Source organism: Lepidochelys olivacea, assembly GCF_965140295.1.
Source record: "Lepidochelys olivacea isolate rLepOli2 genome assembly, chromosome: 2".
Classification (NCBI taxonomy): domain Eukaryota; kingdom Metazoa; phylum Chordata; order Testudines; family Cheloniidae; genus Lepidochelys; species Lepidochelys olivacea.
In genome coordinates this window covers 24,901,393-24,919,570 of record NC_140412.1, presented here as the reverse complement: position 1 = coordinate 24,919,570, position 18,178 = coordinate 24,901,393, and the positions used below count along the sequence as shown (strand labels likewise).

Here is an 18,178-nt window from a genome sequence, read left to right as displayed (position 1 = left end):
AAAACCAACATGAAAGAAAAGTCAGCTAGTATTTTTATCACCTCTTAGAAAAGCAACAAATAGGGGGGAAAAATACTAGATGATATGACCATGAATCACAAAAATGCTTGGCCAGATCATAGAATCATAGAATCATAGAATATCAGGGTTGGAAGGGACCCCAGAAGGTCATCTAGTCCAACCCCCTGCTCAAAGCAGGACCAATTCCCAGTTAAATCATCCCAGCCAGGGCTTTGTCAAGCCTGACCTTAAAAACCTCAAAGGAAGGAGATTCTACCACCTCCCTAGGTAACGCATTCCAGTGTTTCACCACCCTCCTAGTGAAAAAGTTTTTCCTAATATCCAATCTAAACCTTCCCCACTGCAACTTGAGACCATTACTCCTCGTTCTGTCATCTGCTACCATTGAGAACAGTCTAGAGCCATCCTCTTTGGAACCCCCTTTCAGGTAGTTGAAAGCAGCTATCAAATCCCCCCTCATTCTTCTCTTCTGCAGGCTAAACAATCCCAGCTCCCTCAGCCTCTCCTCATAACTCATGTGTTCCAGTCCCCTAATCATTTTTGTTGCCCTTCGCTGGACTCTCTCCAATTTATCCACATCCTTCTTGAAGTGTGGGGCCCAAAACTGGACACAGTACTCCAGATGAGGCCTCACCAATGTTGAATAGAGGGGAACGATCACGTCCCTCGATCTGCTCGCTATGCCCCTACTTATACATCCCAAAATGCCATTGGCCTTCTTGGCAACAAGGGCACACTGCTGACTCATATCCAGCTTCTCGTCCACTGTCACCCCTAGGTCCTTTTCCGCAGAACTGCTGCCTAGCCATTCGGTCCCTAGTCTGTAGCTGTGCATTGGGTTCTTCCGTCCTAAGTGCAGGACCCTGCACTTATCCTTATTGAACCTCATCAGATTTCTTTTGGCCCAATCCTCCAATTTGTCTAGGTCTTTCTGTATCCTATCCCTCCCCTCCAGCGTATCTACCACTCCTCCCAGTTTAGTATCATCCGCAAATTTGCTGAGAGTGCAATCCACACCATCCTCCAGATCATTTATGAAGATATTGAACAAAACCGGCCCCAGGACCGACCCTTGGGGTACTCCACTTGATACCGGCTGCCAACTAGATATGGAGCCATTGATCACTACCCGTTGAGCCCGACAATCTAGCCAGCTTTCTACCCACCTTGTAGTGCATTCATCCAGCCCATACTTCCTTAACTTGCTGACAAGAATACTGTGGGAGACCGTGTCAAAAGCTTTGCTAAAGTCAAGAAACAATACATCCACTGCTTTCCCTTCATCCACAGAACCAGTAATCTCATCATAAAAGGCAATTAGATTAGTCAGGCATGACCTTCCCTTGGTGAATCCATGCTGGCTGTTCCTGATCACTTTCCTCTCATGCAAGTGCTTCAGGATTGATTCTTTGAGGACCTGCTCCATGATTTTTCCAGGGACTGAAGTGAGGCTGACTGGCCTGTAGTTCCCAGGATCCTCCTTCTTCCCTTTTTTAAAGATTGGCACTACATTAGCCTTTTTCCAGTCATCCGGGACTTCCCCGGTTCGCCACGAGTTTTCAAAGATAATGGCCAATGGCTCTGCAATCACAGCCGCCAATTCCTTCAGCACTCTCGGATGCAACTCGTCCGGCCCCATGGACTTGTGCACGTCCAGCTTTTCTAAATAGTCCCTAACCACCTCTATCTCCACAGAGGGCTGGCCATCTCTTCCCCATTTTGTGATGCCCAGTGCAGCAGTCTGGGAGCTGACCTTGTTAGTGAAAACAGAGGCAAAAAAAGCATTGAGTACATTAGCTTTTTCCACATGCTCTGTCACTAGGTTGCCTCCCTCATTCAGTAAGGGGCCCACACATTCCTTGGCTTTCTTCTTGTTGCCAACATACCTGAAGAAACCCTTCTTGTTACTCTTGACATCTCTGGCTAGCTGCAGCTCCAGGTGCGATTTGGCCCTCCTGATAACATTCCTACATGCCCGAGCAATATTTTTATACTCTTCCCTGGTCATATGTCCAACCTTCCACTTCTTGTAAGCTTCCTCAGCTGATGTAAATTGCCAAAGCTCCATTGACTGAAATGGGAGAACTAGTGAGGCCTGAGGGAGTGTCTTGGCAGCTCTTTATCTCTATGGGCTCTGGCACTCATCACACCTGTCTGTGGATCTTAACGAGAAACAACACAGGAGAAGATAAATATTAGCTCATCGTATAAATTGGGACCAAAAACAACGTTTGGGCCAACAACAACTAAAAAAAGACTAAAACATTATTAAACTTCTTAAAAGAAAATAGAAAGAAAAGATACATGCTATCTTTAAGTCATGGTGTTTGCTGTGGTATATCCTGGGCCTTCAGGTCTAGAAACCATTTGTGCAGTGGCAGGAGGAAGCCACCCTCTGCTGCCATATCCATCTGGAATTGTGAAGACAGAGGCCCTTGGGATGTATGCTCAATTTTATGGGCAGGACAGAACCAATTGTTGGAGTAAACCATTTGGACTAGTGTAGTTTGGTAGCAGGTACCTCTGCCCTTGAGCTAGCAAAATACCCTCAGGAAGAGGAAGAGGCATGTGCACGCTAGAAAATTAAGTCGATCTAACTTATATCGATGTACGGCCACTGCAGTAATTAAATCATGTTTGCATGTCCACACTATGTTCCTTGTGTTGGTGGTGCGTGTCCTCACCAGGAGCGCTTGCACCGATTTAACTGACAGTGCGGGGCATTGTGGGAAGGCTTCTGAATGCCAGAAACAGTCAATATAAATAACGCAGTGTCTACACTGACACTGCATTGACCTAATTATATCGACCTAAGCACTATGCCTTTTGTGGAGGTGGAATTATTAAGTCGGTGTAGCAGGTGAGTTACGCTGGCGGGAGCGACATTTTAGTGTAGACGCTTACAGGGTTAGGTCAGTGTAAGCTTCCTTGCATCAAACTAACTCTGCAGTGTAGACTAGGGCTGATTCTCCTGTACTGTTACCTTGCCTAGGTGCCTGGTAGGACAATTTTCATAAATAGCACATCATTCAGGATGTACATACAGGGCTGGGCAACCACAACTCATTACAAGACCGTAGCATATGCCCGTGGTCACCAACCAGTTGATCGCAATCGAGTGGTCGATCATAGAAGATCTTCCATTCGATCGCGATCTCCCTAAGACAGGCTCCCTGTCTGCACCGGCCCCATGCCACTCCCAGAAGCAGCCAGTGTGGCTCCAGGGGCAGTAGGGCAGGGGTCTCCCTCCATGCACTGCTCCTGCCTGCAAGCACTGCCCCCACAGCTCCCATTGGCTGGGAATAGGGAGCTGCGACCAATGGGAGCTGCGAGGGCAGTGCTTGCAGAGAGGGGCAGTGCGTGGAGCTGTGTGCCACCCTCCCCCCGCAGGGGTGCGTTGCCTCCTTCTGGGAGCATGGGGCTTGGGTAGGCAAGGAGCCTGCTTTAGCAGCAGCCATGCTGTGCTGCCGACCAGGAGCCGCCGAGATAAGTGCAGCCTGGTGGGAGGCTGCACCCCAGCCCTGAGCCCCCTACTGGAGCCAGCACCCTGAACCCCCTCCTGCACCCTGAACCCCCTCCTGCACCAACACTCTCTGCCCCAGCCCTGACCCCCGTCCCAGAGCCAGCACTCCACCCCCTCCTGCACCCCAACACTCTGCCCCAGTCCAGAGCCCCCTCCTGCACCTAAACTCCCTCCCAGAGCTTGCACTCCTCACCTGCTCCTGCACCCCAACTCCCTGCCCCAGGCTCATCCCAGAGCCCCCTCCCACACTGTGAACCCAGCCCAGAGCCCGCATCTCCTTGTGCACCCCACCCCTATGCCCCAGCCCAGTGAAAGTGAGTGAGGGTGGGGGAGAGCGAGTGATGGAGAGAGGGGAGGATGGAGTGAGTGGGGTGGGGCTTTGGGGAAGGGACAGGGCCTCAGGAAAGGGGCAGGGTAGATCCTGGGTTTCCCTTAAATTCAAAAAGTGATCTTGGGCGTAAAAAGGTTGGAGACCACTGGCATATGCTAATAATATATTAGAGTCAGCTAGTGAACTGGTACGGTACCATAACTGCTGCTGCATGCCCAAAAGCACACAGTGGAAAGTATTCCAGGCATGCAACTGCCTTGCTGACTCAAGTGAAGAGCCCCTGATAGTCCTTGCCATCCTCCCTCTTTTCAGCCATCTCCGCTCCTCTGATCACCTCAGAGCACACAGGTCTGGAATTTCTGCTTGTTCCTGGGCACCTAAAATGCCACCTACCCCTTTCTCCCACAATCCCTTCATGTTTCCATCCTTTCCAACTTCTACTATGTTGAACTATAGTTGATGATCCACAAGTCAGTAGAGGCTGGCTTCACCTACAGTGCCTGGATTGCCTTTGCCTGAACCTTGGTTAGCCTGTATACGTCTAAGTTAGCCGTGGAGGGGCCCAGGACAATTCTAGTTTCTGATAAGGATGAATGTGCATTAACTACTGAGGCCATGCCCATGACCCAACCAGTTTGCATGCTCCATTTTTGCAGCTCTGCACGCACCCTTTTGAAAAATGTGCTATTTCCTGTCCCTTGCTTGCAACCTAAAATACACATACAAGAAGGACATTTGTGCCCACACAAGCCTTTGAAAACTTGGCCCTGAGTGACTTAAATGAAAAACCCATGATATTTGGCATAAGAGCTAGGAAAGGCATATTGCCAAATAAGAAGGAAGATCAATTTTAGTTCCTATACATTAACAAAGAGCATTTTGTATAACCAGCTTTGCTTGCTAAACTAGAGTCTTAACATCTAACACCATTTGTCTCTGTCTTTTGTAAAGTCAGTAGTTTTGGTTTTTTCCCCCTGTAAATTAAAGGCTATGTCTTTGGGGGAAATAAGGCACCTTGGGGATTAATATTATTTTACAAACTAATAAGCTGATTTATGTGACATTTAGAATAATTTGCATCCTTTGTGTTGTCAAACTTGTGTGCGTGTGTTTGCCTAAGTATTTTCCTTAACATTTATTTAAAAATTAATATAAATACTTTTTTTTGTATGGTACAGTAAGATCTCTTTATTTTTTCCTTACAGTGGCTCCACCAACAAGACTAAGGTATAATCTAGTCACTCATGACAGTGTACAGATTTCATGGAAAGCCCCTAAAGGGAAATTTACTGGATTTAAGCTTCTTGTCACTCCAAGTTCAGGTAAAAAAATATTTACATTTGTCTATAGACATATTTGGTTCATTTAGGTCCAGTGATTATGCTGTCATGGTGACCTGGAGGAAAGCAGCCGCCTATTGCTTTGGGGCTCACTCCACAACGCTGGGGGACTTTGAGCTGGCTCTGGACAACCCGGAGCTCTGGCTGTCCAGCAGGAGGGAGATCAATCCAACTTGCCACACTGCAGCTGGAGGCTAGTCTGAATGCAGATGTCTGGAGTGTCCAGGGGGTGGAGTCAACTGACTGATACTTTCTGTGCTTCATCATCGGTAGCGAGCTCTACCTCTGGTGCTGTCCCTGTGAGCATTCCCTCCTCTGTCCTGCTTGCCGTATACAGGGAAATAGCAAGTGCCCCAAAAGAGTCAGTAGATGAAGTTTTGTGAATGTCCATGGGAATTTTGGGCAGTCAGAACAAGGGAAGTGAGTAAAAGGCAGAGGGGCAGGTCCTTAGCTGGCATAATTTTTTATAGCTTCATTGTCAATGCAGCTAAGAGATTCTGAACTAGTGGATTCTGAACTTCTCCAGTCTGCATAATATTTTAGTCATGCTTAATGTAGCCCTTATCCTACAGACCCCCTATCAGGAGAGGGTGAATGTTCATAAACTGTGCTGCTGAAGAAACCAGAAACAAATTTTTGCAATATATCCACACTGTTATTCCTAGTACCAAGACAACTAAACTATAGCTTAGTTATTTTAGAATAACTATCACATGTAGACTATAATGTATTCATTTGAAATTTATAAATGTGAGGTCTACAAACTGCATTTGCACTTTGTTGTTTCATTTATATATAATCTACTTTGAAGAATAAAATGTAGCTTACAGATTGGACAGTGAAAAAGAACAGCTGTAGCAATTTCTTGACGAGAAAGCGATAGTTTTCTTTTTCCTCCCCCTATTCTACTGTTGCACTGGCTTTCAACCTTAAAATGAGCAGACATGTGATATATAAAAGCAATACAAATGTGCCAAAAACCACAAACCAACAAAAGTTGCAACAGTGTGTGACATGAAGCAGTTAAGTCAGCTATTGTGCGAAAAGGTATTAAATTCCAAAGGAATGAATGGCCGCTGAGTCAGATGAGCAAAAGGAAAAAGAGTGTAAGCAGTTTCGATAGTGTGAATGTGGTGTGCTTTGGCAGTCCGCTGACGGCAGAGGGTCTCCAATAAATGTTAATCCTCAAGGTAGTTTGCAATATGGATAGTTTGTACGTTCAGTTAAAGCAGTGGTAGATTTAGTAGGGCCCAGTCTAGTAGTGGTAAGCAAAAGGATGGAGAAGGGAGGGTGGTGAGCACTGGTGGGCAGTGCTGAGTACGACGCACTGCTGGTGCCACTTCAGTGCCTCTTGCCCTACTGCCCACCACCCTGCACTCAAAGCCTGCATATGGGTTGAGGCAGGAGTAGTGAAATGCACAAAATGCAGCTGCTGAGCCCTTGTTAGTGGTTATTGGATCATGCTTGGGAAAAGTTATTAGGCCACTCCCTTCCTCTGCCTAACAACTAAAACAAACTCCTTTAATGTGTCCTTTGAGGACTATTACCTAAGTATTTTAAAAAGTTTGAAATTCACTCCCAGCTGCTTGAACCCTGCCACTGATCGTGGGAGACTCAAATCCCAGATGAGTCTTCATGGTTCAGTCATGCTGAAAATTGCTTTTTAGGCTTTGAGTTTATGGACTGCTCACTCCCTCCCTCCCTCCCCACAATTACCTGCCTAGCCGTGTCACAGCTAGTTCCCCATATGTAGCTCCTCCCACCTCATTTCTAGTGTCTCGGATCATGGGTCCGGTGCTCATTGGTTTGTATCCTTTTGCACTATGATCCATTTCTCTGCTGAGTTAACCCTGTGCAAGACTCTCTCCCCTCTTAGAGCCTTTTCTGGTTCCTATTCCTTTAAGCCAGGGCACTTGAAAACTACTGTGACTTCTTCTGCAGCTAGTTCCTATGTGTTGACTGTCTTGTTGCAGCAAAACTCTTTTAGAGCTGCTGGCCCCTTGAAGTGTGCTTGATCAGATTAACTTCTGCACTGGATTTTTCTTACCTGCAGTTCTTCAGTTCCCTGCTCTTATAAACTGCCCCTTCCTGTTTCAGTTGCTCTGCTTTGGCCTCATTAGAAGAACAGACCTATAGCTGCCACTCACTACAAATTGCTTTTTTTCCCTTCTCTCCATGTGGGTGTCAGGGATCCAGGTAGAGCAGGGTCAGTCTCCAAGCAACTCTCTGGGCACAGCTGAACCTGGCAGGCGCTGCCTGATTGACTGCACTTCCTGACTGGTGGAGGGCAGATTTAAACTCCTACTTGAGCCAGTAGCAGCCAGAACTCTATTGTTGCTCAATGCATCCCATGCCACAGCTGTGATTGATCCTGCTTCCTGTACCTGCTCCCATCCAGTCCCTGCCTGCTCCTATCCAGCCTACTCTTGTGCCCTTTCCAGTTCCTTCTCTTCTCATCCTCAATACCCCTGGCTCTACTTCCTGACTACATCTCCAACTCCCCATTGGCTCTTTCATTTGGCTTCTGACCCGTGGCTCTGGTCTCAAATACACCCACAGAGCCCTGATTCTTGACTCCGGCTTGACTCCGCTCTAATCTGGCCACCCTCATGGTTCTGACCATTAGGCATGACTGCCCACATCCCAGATGTGATCCTGACAGTGGCTTTGAGCTGGGCTTCCTGGCTGTCTTACTGGGCCCACTGGCCTCTGCATTTCACTAGCACAGTCCTTCTGGCTTCAGCACTCTGGGACTGTCCCTGCTTGTGAATGCAGTCTCTGCTTCTCTGGAGAGATTTTTCCCACTCTCCACGGTTCATGGTGTTAGCTAGTAGCTGCTTTCCTCCCAGTAGTTCATTCCATTATCTGTGCCTCCCAGGGTCACTGCAACACTTCTCCTCAGAGCTTCTGGAATGCTGCCGATACCAGCTAGACCTCCTGGCCATCTCCTTTCACTCCTAGTCAAGGTCTACTTCATGATGTCCTATTCCTCCAGCCTCTCATTTCATGTCCACATTCCCAGTTGGGGATGAGTCTCTGGACTGCTTCCAGAACAGAGTAATGCCCACAGAGGTCTCTGCTAGTTCAGATGGCTCAATTTCCAGGGTGGCCTTCCAGTTCCTCTCCTGTGTCTCACTTTGTCCCCTCTCCAGGACCTCCATTTCCTGTAGGCCTTTCCTGTGTGTGTGTGTGTGTGTGTGTACATGCTTTCACATGTGTGCACATAGCCAGGTCTGACCTGTTATTCATGTTAGGTTTTGGAGAAAATGTACATCCCATGAAATCATCCTTTTAAGGACACAGTATGTCAGCCCACCTGGCTCCCTGCTTTTCTGGGGTGTCCTCTGTGTCATTCCAAAGGGACAAGGGTTTGGAACAGACAACCAGTGATGAGTGACTGGACTTTGGTCATTACCGTACTTAATGTAGCTTAAGTATACGTTTAAGTGGTTTAAAATGTAGTAATTTACCTTATCAGAGCATTCACTATTTACTATGCCGCTGATTTTATTTCTCCTTTTGTTTCCTTGCAGGTGGAAAAACCAATCAACTAACTCTTCAAAACAGTGCAACCAAAGCAATTATTCAAGGTCTTATTCCAGATCAAAGCTATGCAGTTCAGATTATTGCATCCAATAAAGACCAAGAGAGCAAGCCAGCACAAGGGCAGTTCAGAAGTATGTATCTGTATGCATATATCATATCTCACATATTGCACTGTCTTACCAAATACCTCTTCAATCTATATATGTGCAGTATACTCAGATACCACAGAGATGAGCATGTTATGAATACTTAGACCAATAGAGAACACAGAGCCAATTTCAGCCAGGTGTAAAAAGGTGCAAGTCTGTTGACTTCAGTGGAGTACACCTGGTAATACAAAGTCTGGCTTTATCAGACATCATGCAAGAAATCTTAGTAGCAGGGATTCTAAACTAAAAACTTTGGGCTATTAACATTTCCTTTAATTTTCTCCTTTCCCTTGTGAAAATAGCCCATGACTCATAAAAAGGGAATTGTGAGTGGGAGGAAATGAAAGGAATATCTTTTTTTATTTCTTCACTTTTTCATGGATTTCCAGTGTAATTCTTAGAATGGGGTCAGGGAAGCCACGGGTAAGTCTTAAAACTTTGAACATATGATAGGCCAGATGCTCAGCTGGTGTAAGTCAGTACAGCTCTGTTTAATGGCGCTATGTCAGTTTACATCTGTTGAGAATCTGGCCTAATATGTTCAGCACATGATCCTGCAAAACCCAAACAAATACACCGGACCCTCGCTAGAACACATGTCTATATAGCGCGAATTCGCATATAATGCGGTGGCGGCCATGGATCCCAAATTTAATTACTTTAATTGCAATTCATTTTAACGCGGTCCCCGCGTTAACGCAGTACCACGCATGGAACCCAAATCCCGCGTTCTAGCGAGGGTCCGGGGTATATACAGAAAAGGATAAATGTGTTCTGTCTGAGGGTGTGTTGATTAGTTAGGTGAGCTTTCTGCCCTGATTTACATCTCAGGCCTAATCTACATTAGGAAATTAGGTCAGTATGACTATGTCTCTGAGGGGTGTGAAAGATCCATGCCCATAAGTGACTCAGTTAAACTAAACTAACCTCCAGTGTAGATGGTGCTGGATTGATGGCAGAATTCTCCCATCTACCTAGCTATCGCCTCTCGGGGAGATGGAGTACCTAGGCCGGCAGGAGAACCCCTCCGGTGGCCTAGGTACTGTCTTCACTGAAGTGCTACAGCAGTGCAGCTGCAGCGTTTTAAGTGTAGCCAAGCCCTTCTGGAACTCAATTAAAGACTGATCAGGACAGATTTAGTCCACAGAACCAAAGACCAAATAGCCTGGGGGTAGGGAAGTAATTTTTCCTGAATCCCCTTCCTACAAAACACCGTGTGTGAACATTTTTAGTATCTGAGGTGCTGGTGCTTCAGGTTTCTAACCGTGTAATGGGGTCTGCCAATCACTGTTCTAATTGCTAGACCACCCTCCTCTCCTCTCCAGCACATGATAACAAGTGCTGATTACTTGATGTAGAGGCCATGTCAAGTCCTTCTCGGAATTCCCCAGTGCCTGTATTTATTATTTTAAATACCACTGGTTGCAAAACCCGCAAAACCACAGGTTACTTTAGCATTAAAGAAAAACCTATAGAATGGCTACTCAAGCTTCCAAAGTATGAGCTGTGGTTGTTCGTAACTGGATGTATTCCACAGGAGAAGCAGAGTTGGCAGCTTGATTTTTAGAATGCCGGGGTTACAATCTATTTAATATATTGTTTCTTTAGCTGCAACATGTTTTCATTGGCTGTAGTGAGACTTGGATGCCATTTGACCGTATAATGACTGTATGAATGAAGCCAGATACAATGTGTATGCAAGTCCTTCTTTTTTTATGTTGCATTTTCATGGCTTTTTCTTCCCCCATGACAAAGTGATGACTAATTCTTGGGACTGTGGAAGATTATACTATTCCAAGGCGCTTTTGGGGAGGGGAAAGGAGGGCCAGAGTAAAATCATGAGAGACTAGCAGGACACTGAACACATCAGCATTTTAAACTCTGAGTTCTAGTTAATGTACAAAGTTTTTTGTCTTTCTTTTTTCAAGTCTACAGAAATCTTAACAGCTTGCAGTAGTCTGTTATTCTTGGGATAATTTATATTTTCTTTTACATGATCAGTTATGCAATTCTTATGTGATAGCTTACAAATCACAGTAGAATAAAAAGGTATAAAATAAGTAAGGCCTTGTAATGGAGTTTTGTCTGAAAGAGGTAGATTGAACAGATGCACTAATAGATTCAATTTCATCATCCTGCAAATATGTGAATGATTTTTTTTTTTGGCTTTTAAAGCTTTATAGAGGCAATATTTTTAACAATGTCTTCAACTCCATAGGGTTAGTCTCTGTAGAAGAATGGCCAGCTCTTTGCCAGAATTACTTTGCTTTTTTGCCTTCTAGTGAGAAGTCTCTCATGTTAGTGCTCTGTTCACCACTTGGAGACCAGTCTTGTGTGTAGACATCTTCAACAGCCACTGGAGTCAGTGGCTATTGAAGCCAAATCAGACCTTACTCAAGCAACACTTGCAATTGGCCAAATCATGAAGTCCTTTACATAAGAACATAAGAATGGCCATAATGGGTCAGTCGAAAGATCCATCAAGCCCAGTATCCTGTCCTCTGACAGTGGCCAATGCCAGGTGCCCCAAAGGGAATGAATAGACAGGCTATCATCAAGTGATCCATCCCCTGTCACCCAATCCCAGCATCTGGCAAACAGAAGCTAGGGACACCATCCCTCCCCATCCTGGCAAATAGCCATTGATGGACCCATCTTCCATAAATCTATGTAGCTCCCTTTTGAACCCCTTCTCTCCCTTTTTTTTTTGTACTCTGGCAATATCTCCCTTTCACTTCAGTGCAAGATTTGGCTGGGTAAGATGTGAGTCCAGATGTTCTTAGGGTACATCTACACTTCAAGCTGGAGGTATAATTTCTGGCTCGGGTAGATGGAATTGTTCAGAGTGAGCAAGTGTGCTAAAAATAGAAGCGTAGCCATGGCAGTGCAGATGGCAGTATGGGCTAGTCGCCCTGAGTACAATCCTACCTGGGACCCTAGGTACATACTGGAGTGGCTGCCTCATCCCACTGCCTGTGCCCCTGCAGCTATACTTCTATTTTTAGTGTCCTAGCTCAATCAAAGTTAGCGCACGTATGTCTACCCAACCTGGAAGTTACACCCGTAGCTCGAGGGTCGGCATAACCTAATCATGGGCTAGCTCATGAGGGTCTCAGTCTGCCCTGAGTAAAGGGTAGAGTGTGGATTCACTATTCCAAGAGCAGACAAAGGAGAGAATTGTCTCTGAATCACAGTTCTCCCGCTTTGCTCCTGGGGTAAGTAATCTGCTATTGGTATTGACATGACAAAGATAGCATCCCATCTCTGCCCCCACACAGCTGTGCTGGCCATTGTGTGCTGGGGAAGAAGTCAAGACTCCAATTATTTTCCACCAGGATTCATGCACTTGCCTCCCATTTGCTCTGGGGTGAGGATGAGAGGATAGCAGGCCTGCAGAGGCTGCTCCCCTCTCCACCCACTGGAACCTGCAATGTAGGTATCAACACTGTAGAATGGAGACTTGTATCTCCCTTACTCCCTGTGCAGCACTGTAGAGATTGGAAGGATTGTTCTGGGGTTATGAACTGGATTGTGATTCAACAGATCTATGTTTAATTCCTGGCTCTGTTACAGGCAGTGTCTGGGAATTTGGGTGAATTATTTAATATCTCTGGTCTCAGTTCTGCAAAACAGGGATAATATTTCCTCTCTATCCTTCACCTGTCATGTCTATTTATCTTGTAAGCTCTTTGGGGCAGTGAGAGTCTCTCTTACTATGTGTTAATGCCTAGCACAAGGAGGCTTTTGATCTTGGCTGGGGCCTCTATGCACAGTATAATATAAATAATGATCAATGCTGGTCATAAATCAGCCCTATATAAATTAAAGGCTTTAATCTGGGTAGAATTTATTTTCTGTACTTTATAAGTACGTATGAGGGATGAGGGAAGGGTGTAAGGAGCCTTCACACCCACCCCTAACTTGTTTAGCCCATGTGAGGGCTAGGCACAATGGGAGTCTGAGCTATGGACCTGTCCTACTCCTGTGGGAGTGTGTGGTGCCCTGAAGAAGGCAGGAAGGAGGCAGCCCAAGGCATGGGCTTCATGGAGCGATATAGTAGCTGGCATGAATTCACCAGGTGCCAGAGACTGGAGAGGAATTCTGTCCTCCTGACCCATTCCCACTCTCTAGCCATCCTGGCCAATTGTCTGGGGTGGTGGAGCAGGAGGTTTGCACTCCTGTGTCTTTCCTCTGGGCAGATTTTCCATCACCAAAGGCTCTCCTAAACTTTGGGTTCTGCTAGTAGAAGCAACTTAGGTCCTGATACTGATGTTCCTGTGCTGGGACTCTCCTGAGTGAGGAGTCACTCTCACCAATACCTACCAAGAACATGACTGAGATTAGAAAACAAACAACCCAATTGCCGTTTGCTGCATAAGCAAATTGTACAAATGTTGCATGAAGATTCTGGTATGGGGGAAGAATATGATACATTTAACTAAGCTTTTCCCAGTCTGATACATTTCCTTTTATCTTTGTAGTTAAAGATCTAGAAAGAAAGAAGGAAACATCAAGTAAATCCAAGGTCAAGGGTACAGAAGGTCAAGGGTACGGGAGTAAACCATCTCCATCTACAGAAGGTCAGAATGTCAAAAAATATGATTTTGTGATGTCACATTAATAGCCAGTTAAATATATAACTCTGCCATTACACTGACCATTTTCCTCATTACAGATAAGTGACTTTTTTTTCACTTGTGTTCCAAGATAATTATCTGCATTTAATTGCATTGATGGCAATTATAGCAATTAAATATAAGTAAAAGGCAATTTTATTCACCCTGGATATTTGATTAGCTACAATAGAAAGTTTTCTTTACTTTGCTGTTCTATTTTTCATCTTTAAACAGAGTTTTTTAAAACTAAACAGCATGAAAAATAATTGAAAGTATTCTTTTGAACCTGCATAAAACAGATAGTCTTGCCTGATTTCTTCACTTCCATTCATTAGTCAATATACAACATAGTATATATATAATAATGACAGAATTAAATATGACTTTCATGCTTGGAACTGATGTGAAATTGTCATATTTTATTACTTTGCCCTCTAGAATCAACCTTGCATAACTACCTGATTTTAATGTACAAATGTCTGTTTTATGCATGCATTACATGTCATTATGTGTCATTACACAAGTTTTATTTTAGATGTTTTGATTTTGAGTGCGAGAGAGAGATTCTTTACAGATTAACAAAAATAAATGTAGCAGACTTGGACGGGTAATGCGACTGGGCTAGTCATCAGAAACATTTCCAGTATATATAGCACATACAAGAAAATCCATTCTGCATTTAACACCTAACATAGCTTCCTGTTGGTTCTGAATTCTTAAAAGAAATCCTCCTTTCAGAAATAACACTGAAGGCAATTATTCCCATGAGCATTTATCTACGATATGCAGAGCAAGCAAGGGCAAGAAGAGCTTGAGATAATCTTTCTGCAATAAATAGACAGTTGCAAGGTTCTCACCTCTCCAGTGCCATTTTATTCTGTATCATGGTAGTGCAAGCACTATGTTATTGGTCCAAAGGTCACTGAAGTCAATGGGAATCTTTCCACTGATTTCAGTGGGCTTCGGATTATACCCTATATGTCTGTTCAATAATTACAAGACAAAAAGAACAGGAGGACTTGTGGCACCTTAGAGACTAACCCATTTATTTGAGCATGAGCTTTCGTGAGCAACAGCTCACTTCGTCGGATGCATAAAGTGGAAAATGCAGTGAGGATGTTTTATACACACAGACCATGAAAAAATGGGCGAAGTGAGCTGTAGCTCACGAAAGCTCATGCTCAAATAAATGGGTTAGTCTCTAAGGTGCCACAAGTCCTCCTTTTCTTTTTGCGAATACAGACTAACGCGGCTGCTACTCTGAAACCTGTCATTATGCAAGGAATTACAAGACAGTATCTAAATTAATACAGTTTGGTTTTGTACAGCATTGTTCATACCAATTTGCCACTAAGTCTTCACGTTCCATACAGAATGTAAAGAAGTTTACTGGAAAGAAGTTTCTGGAAAGAAGTTCACTAGCATGTATGGTACTCTAAACTGTGCGCTGCATCTGCTGATGTAATATGGATGGAGGTGATCTGACCTAGTATTTGGGAGAATGTCAAATATTTGGGAGCTGGGGGAAATGAGATGGTTAGGGAAGGAAGATGTGATTGTTTAGAGGCTTAAGAAGTGAAAAAGGCCAGGGAGAAAAAGCTGGGCCTGTAATAACATTTGAAGAAAGTGTTGAATTGGCTGAGAGAGAGAAGGTCCCTGAGCCACATTTCAGGAGAGGATCTACTACACCCTTCAGGAAGACCAGAAGTAGAGGCAGAACTAAGTCTATCTGCAAAGTTTGGAGAAAGGAGGATGAAGCTGGCACAAGAAAGTTGTGGTCTGTTGCCTCCCCATGTCATGATTCAGTCCTTTAAAAAAATTATTAAATCTTTTAACTTCAGAACTTGCTTTAGTTCTCTGAAGGTCTTCACATTCCATGTAAATACTGATGGTTAGTACTGAATACCAAAATGGAAGTGTGCCATATGCTCAGAAGAAATGCAAAAGTTTTCTATGAAAAACTGTTGGTCTTGTCTGAAGGTTTTCTGTGAAGCTGGGGTGTGTGCTGGGGTAAAGTAAAACTTGGAAATAGCTCACTTTTTTGCCCTATTTGTAGCTATTTTTGTGGATCCTGACTTTAATTCAGTACAGCTCTGTTCCCAATCCAACCCCATTTAAGTCAACATAAAGATATCATTAGGCTGGATTCTTCACTGGCTTAAACCTTGCGCAGACTTTCACTTTGTACAGGTGCAGATTTTATTTAATGTAATGGCAGTTCAGGCCAATTGATTTTAATGGGAGTTGGACGACAGTATTAGCAAAAACCTTTTATGTAGAATACGACTGCATCTGTGGTAAAATACATAGGACAGAAGTGAACCTAGAATGGTACATTGGTGCAGGAAGAATAATGTTATCCAAATTGTATGAGTTGATAGCTAAACACTTTAGTTTATACTTCTGGATTTGAGAGAGCTCAAAAGAAATGAGGGAGGAGTTGGGGAAAGACCGATTAAAACATTGTTAAGAACAAAATAACATGGTAAAGTATAAAAAATGATGCTTAGACATTTGATATTAAACACTTTTTGAACATGACTAAATGAACTGAGACCAGCAATAAATTGCTTCATGCCAAAATTAAAAATCTGGGTATTAATATAAGCATAATTAAACCCCTCAAATATAGCAGTCGAAATAGACTCAAAGAATTTGTGTGTGTTATATAATATAAAGTGCATGCATGCGAACACACATGTTGATCAAGATCACTTTTGAAGCTATAATAATGGTATGAGAAAGGTATTCAATAGTAGAATATATGCTTTGAAAGAGAGCATTGGGCAGACACTAGACTGACTTATAGGAGCTTCACTAGTATTGCAATTCAAGATGATTCTGACATTTTAAGACTAGAAATAATGTCCCTGATGCACTTGGGATGCATCACAAAGTAGCAATTCCAGGGAGCTGCCACAGTGTCTTTTCATCCTCTGCCATGTGGCCAGTGGAAGTTAGAGTACGCACTCTGCTGTTCCACCTCTAGAATACGTAGGCAGACCTTGTGTCAGTGGAGTATATCACGTGTAGTGGAGCTCCATGATACACTGCTCCTCTCATGTCCCCTTCTCCCCCTTATACCACAGATGGCGTGGGCAGCTGGCACAGGAAGGCGCTAAACAGCCTCTGACAGTTTTACACTGTCAGAGCATCCCAGAGCCTGGGCTCCAGCCCATGCCTGAATGCCTACATTGCAATGTTATAACCCCACTGGCCAAGCCCCGCAAACCCAAGTCAGCTGACACAGGCCAGCCCTCAAGTTGTTTTATTGCAGTGTAGACATACCCAGAGATTCCTCTTACAGGCTGAAGAATCCTCCAGGGCAACCCTCTGGCTGGTTTTGAACTTGGTGGAGCAGAGAATCCAACCCAACATCTTGAGGTAAAGCTGTTAATGAACAACAATAATTTGTTTAATAAAGTATGGTAGAACTGAATATTGACATTATGTGAGAGAGCAGAATATGTGGCAGCTACCTTATGCTGTTAGAACCTCTTAGAAAATGTTCTTAGCTTACCTATGGAGTTTGTAAAAAGGACAAAAGCAAGTCGATCACTGAATTTTATGGCTGAAAATACTTAACTGATAGGTTTCAGAGTAGCAGCCATGTTCGTCTGATAGGATTGCTCTAGGAGTGCACATTTAAATATAGGAAAACTCACACTGACTTCAATAGGTCCAGTGCCTCATCCATGATCCTGCATTCCCAATTTATTGAGACATCTTTTGACTTCAAGGGGTGGTGTCCCTCAGTAAGGAGTGCAGGTCTGAGCTCTTTAATGCAGGCACCCAGGAAAACTTTCCACTCTAATTGTTCCAGAAAGAAGAACAAGAGACCCTGACTACTTCACACACACATTAATGTGTCGGGAATGCTTTCTCACTCTCCAAATAAAGTTAACAGAATCTCAACCTCTTTCAGCCCACTCATCTTCCAGCAATTGTACCTGGTCAGTTCTCCAGCCAGTTTGTGCACAAAGCTCCTTTCTGTGCAAGAAAAGGGGTTAATACATTCTATGCTTCTTCAGATGTTTTAGTTTTTTCCGACAACTCTCCACAAGTGTTTTTCTGTTTCAGTCCATACAGTGGTTCATAGATTCTCAGATGTATCCTATTCTCTTCAAAAAGCTTTTCTGAGGGCTTCAGATATTTCTTACAACCTGTTAGAAAGAAACTAAGGACTTGTCTACACTTACTGGGGGATTGACGCATGGTGATCGATGCATCAGCAGTTGATTTAGTGGGTCTAGTGAAGACCCACTAAAGTGACCATAGATTGTTCTCCCATTGACTCCTGTACTCCACCTGGATGAGAAGCACAAGGGGAGTCACATATCTGAAGTTGTATAGTTTAGATCGATCTCCCCAGGTAGTGTGGACGAGGCCTAAGACATGCAGGCCAGATTCTCCTCTCACTTACACCAGTTTATCCCCACTGCCTTCAGTTTATCCCCCCTGGAAAATGCCCCAACTCAGTAAAGCATTTAAGCATGTTCTTAAATTAATTCCTGTTCAGGAGTGCATGTAAACACTTGCTTAACTTCAGTGGAACTTAAGCATCTGCTTAAAGTCCAGGAGATGCTTTATGAGGTCCTGAATAGTGATGCTGCTCTGAATCAAGGATTTACAGTAGTGTAAGCTATAGCTGT

At 44.1% G+C, this 18,178-nt stretch overlaps 1 protein-coding gene across 4 annotated transcripts in view; it reads left to right on the top strand.

The window, feature by feature from the left end:
• Positions 1-18,178, top strand: part of COL14A1 (collagen type XIV alpha 1 chain) — a 173,899-nt gene that overhangs the window by 13,770 nt on the left and 141,951 nt on the right. For 3 of the 4 annotated variants that reach the window (XM_084621150.1, XM_084621149.1, XM_084621151.1), the window contains exons 3-5: positions 5,081-5,197; positions 8,749-8,892; positions 13,392-13,490. The exons of the other annotated variant lie outside the window; for it this stretch is intronic. In XM_084621150.1, coding sequence (XP_084477276.1) covers positions 5,081-5,197; positions 8,749-8,892; positions 13,392-13,490 — 360 coding nt within the window. The remainder of the gene's footprint in view (positions 1-5,080; positions 5,198-8,748; positions 8,893-13,391; positions 13,491-18,178) is intronic. 4 annotated transcript variants of the gene reach the window in all.